Source organism: Apteryx rowi, unplaced genomic scaffold (genome assembly GCF_003343035.1).
Source record: "Apteryx rowi isolate R43461 unplaced genomic scaffold, aptRow1 scaffold_183, whole genome shotgun sequence".
NCBI lineage: Eukaryota > Metazoa > Chordata > Aves > Apterygiformes > Apterygidae > Apteryx > Apteryx rowi.
In genome coordinates, this window is record NW_020448119.1 from 1,036,892 (window position 1) to 1,043,063 (window position 6,172).

The following is a 6,172-nucleotide window of genomic DNA, read 5'->3' on the forward strand; positions in this document are numbered from 1 at the left end:
ATAGGTATAGAACAGTAATATGGAAAATTACCTGTAAGACAGCCTCATTAAGAGATGTATCCATGTTTATCTTGCCAAGAAAGGCACTTAGTATAACTCTCACTTCACACTGAGTGTGCAGTACCTATTAATTGAAATGCTACCACACAAATGACATGCCACTACTTTGCATTCTAAAAAAAACAAACAACAAAAAAACCTGAAGTACAACTGCTACCAGCAACTAATGGAGCAAAGTACCTTAAGCAATGGCTTCTACAATAATAGCTTAGTACTACTTGTTAAGTGATAACAGCAGCAGTTGCACCAAATAAATTTAAACACTTTTCAAAAAGCTTTACTAAAATAGACAAATACATTTTCCTTTTCAGTACTTATTACATAATTGCATACACTTTAGCTCTTGCTGGGTGCTTTTGGTAATAAGGCAGCAGCAATAAGGTGATGACTAAGACTTTCAGCATAGCTCTGTACACAGATGCAGTGCAAGGATATTACATTTTTATGGAATACAGTGAAGGTGAAACCTAATTTTTATTAGATACAGCTCGGGCAGAAGGGGACTGTAGTGCAATTCTTGCTTATGGGGAAAGAAAGCCTGTGAAGTACAGTGTGAATAAAGATGGATGCTCAAAACATGATTTGTTTACTAGAAGCAGTTAATAAAAGTCATAACTATTTGTGCTTCATAAAAACACAGGTTAAGAACTATAACATCTTTGAAAGCTCTTCTCTGTAGCGTGCTGACCACAAGACATATGACAATGTTTTGGATCTGCTTTGGTAGCAGAACTTCAGTGCACTAAACATGGAAAAATGTTTCCAGGAGAAGTAATCCTCTTATAAAGCAAAAATCTTCCTCACAAAGAGAAGCTGGCAACTTCAAAACACTCATTCTCTTTTTTGTCAAAGAAAGGACTCTGACAAAGGAGAATAAGTAGTGTGTTAAAAGCTATAATGGCAAGGAATCTAAACCAGCCCCTGGGCAGGTTCATCAGTTAAATACCCATGTTCTCTACTTCAAGTTTATTCGATGTTGCCTTAGCTTAGCAGACTGTATCAGACTACTAGAGTGGATATTATGATCAATCATCTCCTTCATTGGTCTTGGTTTAAGTCACTGAAGCAGGTGCTTCAGTCACTAACTCTTCTTTCCAGGGATACACAGGGTCAGAATAATGATCATGCAAACTTCTTCTTTGTAGCTGTAAACCGCTCCATGTACTATAAAAGAAAAAGTTTTAAGATTCAGAAGTTAATGCAAGATTCATTACTACTGCAAGCAGCTAACCTTCTGCTCAGAGTCAAAAGCTCTCTACATCTAAAGCATTACTTATTTGGCAGACACAACCATTAGAGCTCTAAGAAAAAAAAAAAAAGACCTGTCTTACAGCAATTTGCTGTAATTCAGATTGCTATTCCTGAAAGTCCTCACAATGCTCATCTGAAGTGTTAAGGATGAAATAACATTAAATTAAACAAACAGCTAAGACTGCAGTGTGATAGGAAGCATCCATTACTTTCTATTTCTTTTTATCCTGCTTTTCTATATTGTCAAAGGGATTTACTATGTGCACACACACCTGTCATCATTACCTACCCTTCATAAGATGCTGATGGAAGAACACTGATCCTGAATCCTTTAAGAAAGTTAATCTTTAAAGAATTCTTGAAGTTCTTTTCAGAGGATAGTTAAGAATCCAGTACTAGAGACAACACCAGTAGACTATGCTTTTGTTCACCAGCATAGCAGCTCTCTTAGTATTCCAAAAAGGTAGTGGGTGGGGAGTTTACAAGAAGCTTCTTTGTAAAAGAAAAAAAAATTACACAAACCTTGTCATAACCCTCCAGTTCTCTGAGTTTCTTGATTTCAAAGAGGTTGCCTTCTACTGCAAGCAGTGAGATCTGGGAATCACTGAGAATACTCTGAGGAAGCATGCTGAGTTCTAGACAGTTTTCTTCTAAACGCAAGACTTTGAGGCGTGGACAGTGGGAGATCTGCACTGAGATCTGAGATATCTGATACAAATCAAAGAACAAAAGTGAAACAGGATTAGTGTTAGTGATCCATGATTATTTAAAGTGGGCTGTGTTTCAGACTAATGTGGAACAATTATCATTCTGTGAATATTAACTACATTAACTACTTAATGACAATAACGGTCAAAAAAAAATCGAAGTAACTTTTTTTGTTCTTCCATGATGATGGGCAACCTACACATCTGTTTAACTGATAAATCCTGAATTTAACTGTACAAAAAATAATTTAAAGACTTGTTGAGTAGGAACCTGATAGTCAAATCAGGCAGTTGAAGATAACACAGTATATGAATTTAGTAGTGATTTTGCCATTTCTATTGCACCCAGCAGATGTTTCTTCTACCTATAAAGTTTTGATGGTCTCAGCTTATGTTCTGTGGACATACTAACTCCAAGACAAACAATCATGTCCTAAATCCACATGCCTATAACATCTTAGTTACCAGACCTGGTTCTGATTCAAATTGAGTTCAATAGCCTGCAATTCTCCCACAGTGTCAGGCACATTTTGGATCTGGTTTTTGGAAAGATCTACCACATCCAAGTGGCGAAGACCACACAGTTGTGTAGGTACAGTCCGAAGCTGGTTTCCAGAAAGGCTCAGGGTTTTGAGAGCTGAAAGTTGTCCAAATGCAGCTGGTAGCTGCCTCAAGTGATTGCCATTCAAGTGCAGTGTTTCCAGTTTTTTCAGTTTACACAGCTCTTCAGGTAAAGCAGCTAAAAATAAATCACAGAACAAAAGAAATTACCTAAACAAAGAACAGTAAACATTCATATCCATTTAAGTCAAATAAGCTTCTGCACAGAAAACATAGTGTTATATTACAGTAATTTCTCACAGGAACCCTCTAAGTTTTCCAATGAAGGCATGGGTTCCTGCGCAGCAAACAAACCCACTGACAACAGATGCTTTTTAATCATCTTCCATAAATACGTTAGATCAGCAGACAGGCTGGGCCTTCAAACTACAGGCTGAAAACATTACTCTGCTCTGAGAGGATTTTAGACTATCAATCAGTTACATTCTTTACTAACCATTTGGCCAATGTATCCTATAACATTTAAAGTACCATACAGTTCACAGCTTCAGAGGTCTGCTGCAGCCCTTCAAAGTTATTATTCAACTTACTCAAAAGTAAGTTCTCAGATAATTCATACAGTCTCATAGCAGCAGATAAGCCTCATCACGCAAGGTCTGCTAGGGTTCATTCAACCCTCATTACGTCTACACTCTTTTATAACCTGTAGCTCTCCTGAATTGCACTACAGAAACAGAGGTTTGTAAATTATGTTTGTTAAAAAGGAAAGAAAAAGCGGATAGTGCACAATTACACACACAAAAATAGTCAGTTTCTTCAGCTCAATCTAATTTTCCATAAAGAGGCAAGAATTTTATTAGTCATCCAAAAGACAGCATCTCTCATAGCTCAGTTTCCTAAATTTCATTGAACTTCCACAGGACCTGCCCAACAGAAACAGTAACAACCACTGAATGGCCAGCAATATCTTCTACAAATCATCTTCATTACTTGTTCTCTGTGCAAGGACTAAATCATCTGAAGCTGTTAAACTTCCAGAGCAGACAAGTCACAGCACAGAAACCATATGGTTTTAAGTACTTACATGTCATTGTAAAACTGATAATACAACTAAGTTGGCAACTAGGGCTGAAGAATTCATGGTTTTTTTGTTTTTTTTTTCCTGTACATGAATTCCAAAGATTTCAGTTTAGGTGACTAAACTTCCCATTTACATCCAGTGAGAGTTAAATCATTAAATTTAGTTTCTGATCAGAGAAGTCAGCTTATTATTTTTAAAATCTTTGGAGATACTAATTAGCAGGCATACTCAGTTTGTTGTTGTTTAGAGCAAGGCTCTTCAGAAAGGAAAACTTTCCTATCAGTGGCGGTAAGATCTCCATTTTATTGTTTGACAAGTCTATTGTCCTTAGGTTGCTTGTTAGCTTCTGCAGATCTTCAGGAAACTAGTGGAGGGAAAAAAGATACTGCATTAAAATAGTTGCCACAACTTCAAATGTTCAAAGCACACAACTTTGAAATTTTAACTGATATATGAATCATTACATTGGGCTACACAATGTCCAATCATCACAATATGCAATTAAGTCAACAAATTCACTAATATACATTTTAAAAAAACATTTTTCATCCAAGTATTAATAGCAAAATAGGGGGAAAAGAAATATAAGGGAGACAGTCTAACATCTAGGAAGAGTAGTTTTTAATCCAAAGAATTTCAGTTAAAAAAAGGAGAAGAAAGTACACCATGTTTAGTTCTCTTGTGTGTTTCTCTTAAAGATGCCTATTAAAATCCTCTACAGCTAGCTAACTACTTCCTTATATTTTAGCACAGCAGGACTGGGAAAAAAAAAAGTCTTCCAATTTATCTTTTTTACATAATTATGTAAACCACTTCCCTTATTCTTGCCTACTAACTCACCTACTCCATGAACCTCCAAATCTTACCACTGTAATCTGCATTTGGCATTGACTTGCAAAAAAAAAAAAAAAAATTGACAGTGATCATCAGGAAGTCCTAGTCAATAGATCAGTAGTTTTGATTCTCCCTTAGTCTGGCAGAGGGAAAAAAAAAAGAGAGAGGGTAGACTAGTGGAAGGAGATACTTTAGAAAAAACATGGAAAATTACTGCAATTGAGTTATTTTGGCTATCCTATGAAGAGACTTACAGCTCCAGTACATTCTGTGTTTTTCTGTGATTAAGTCAAAGTCAAGACAATTTCTGATATATTTCAACTTGGATACTTGCAGCCATGTGAACAGCTTGTATAGACTATCCATATGATTATGATTAAACACAGCATAAGTATTTAAATGCCACAAGTTGTAAATCCTTTAATGCCACAAATTGTGGAGTATCTTTCTAGGTGACAATACAGCTAAAAAATTTTATTTCTTTTCCCAGTCAATTTTACAGTTTCTAAGTTGAGCCATTTTTAAAAAGCACAACAAAGGCATAGTAACTAATAAACATACTTCTTGAGCATACATTCATTTTAAAGCATAAAATCAGAAGCAAGCAGACATCATAACAGAGAAATCCTCAGTTAGAAGACACTGCAAGCAAAAATCTGCTCTGCAAAAAGGAGAAAATAAATTGTTGGAAACAATATGAGACATTAATAAGACGCATACAGCATGTTATAAGAATGAGGCGGGGATCCCTCTCCAAAAGTGTCGGTAACACACACAAACAGCCATGTTTATGCTACAGTTCTGTTACCTCTGTCAGTCCCTTTCCTGTTAGCTGAAACACCCCAGTTTTCTGTGCTGTCTCCAGGTGGGCTTTCAATGCACTGTTTCCCATCCTGACAGTTCTTCGTCAAGTATACAGAATTTGAGCGATAGTCTCGGCCACTCTCTCTCAGTTACTCTGCACTGGATGACAGCAATCCAAATTCTCTGTTATAAAAGCAGATGTAAAGAGTAACTTTGCATGTAGTGTTTTCAATATTATGAGCATCTAGACACACTGAGCAGTGTATGCAACGTTTCAGTAATGCATTTTCATCTCTCTGATAACTGAAATCTAAAATTATTCAATTAACCTAGCGCATTAAGATGCCTTCATTATAGCAATCCGGATACTGAATTAATGCAACAAAGAGCATCATTAAAACTAAGTGAAAAATTGCAGACTTTCTGTATTTCTCCTCTTTCACGGGCCAGTAGTGCAAGGCAGTCATGGACACTCTAAATTACTTTAATGGAGTCTACAAGCACAGAGCTGCTTTTAATACTATACTTTTGTTTTYTGACTTTTTTTTTTTTTTKGGGGGGGGGGAATATTTATTTAAAGACTTGACTCCTTTGTTCTGATCCTAAAAGCAGATATGCAGCGCCTGCAGCTCCAGCAGAGCTTAATGCGCAGCACAAATCACGCCGAGCTGCAGACGGCGGGATTAGCGCCAGCCAGGCCCGCGGGGGGAGCTGCAGGTGACACCTACCGCGGACCGCAAACAGCCCGAAACCCGGGCCCGGAGCAGCAAGCGCCCTCGCCGCCAAGACCGAAATGGAGCCAGCGGGACCCCGCGCAGCCCCCGAGCCGGGCGCGGCGAGCCCAGCCCTGCCCGCGGCGGCGCCCCGGCCCTCC

At 37.8% G+C, this 6,172-nt stretch overlaps 1 protein-coding gene across 1 annotated transcript; it reads right to left on the reverse strand.

The window, feature by feature from the left end:
* Window positions 1–47: 47 nt before the first annotated feature.
* Window positions 48–5,510, reverse strand: LRRC57 (leucine rich repeat containing 57). The gene is made up of 5 exons (XM_026061692.1): window positions 5,303–5,510; window positions 3,889–4,024; window positions 2,489–2,757; window positions 1,834–2,019; window positions 48–1,224 (listed from the first exon to the last, which is right to left on the reverse strand). Exons 1-5 carry the CDS (start codon window positions 5,384–5,386, stop codon window positions 1,183–1,185), a joined length of 717 nt encoding a protein of 238 aa, XP_025917477.1. The 5' UTR covers window positions 5,387–5,510; the 3' UTR covers window positions 48–1,182.
* Between the last annotated feature and the right edge of the window lie 662 nt (window positions 5,511–6,172).

What these genes read in the sequence shown, in the direction of transcription:
- LRRC57 (XM_026061692.1), bottom strand. Translation starts at nt 5,386, where the DNA reads ATGGGAAACAGTGCATTGAAAGCCCACCTGGAGACAGCACAGAAAACT. An exon ending in TCTAAACAACAACAAACTGA is followed by an intron (nt 2,758 to 3,888) that starts GTATGCCTGCTA and finishes ATTTATTTTTAG; the next exon opens with CTGCTTTACCTGAAGAGCTG. An exon ending in AACTGGAGGGTTATGACAAG is followed by an intron (nt 1,225 to 1,833) that starts GTTTGTGTAATT and finishes TTTCTTTTATAG; the next exon opens with TACATGGAGCGGTTTACAGC.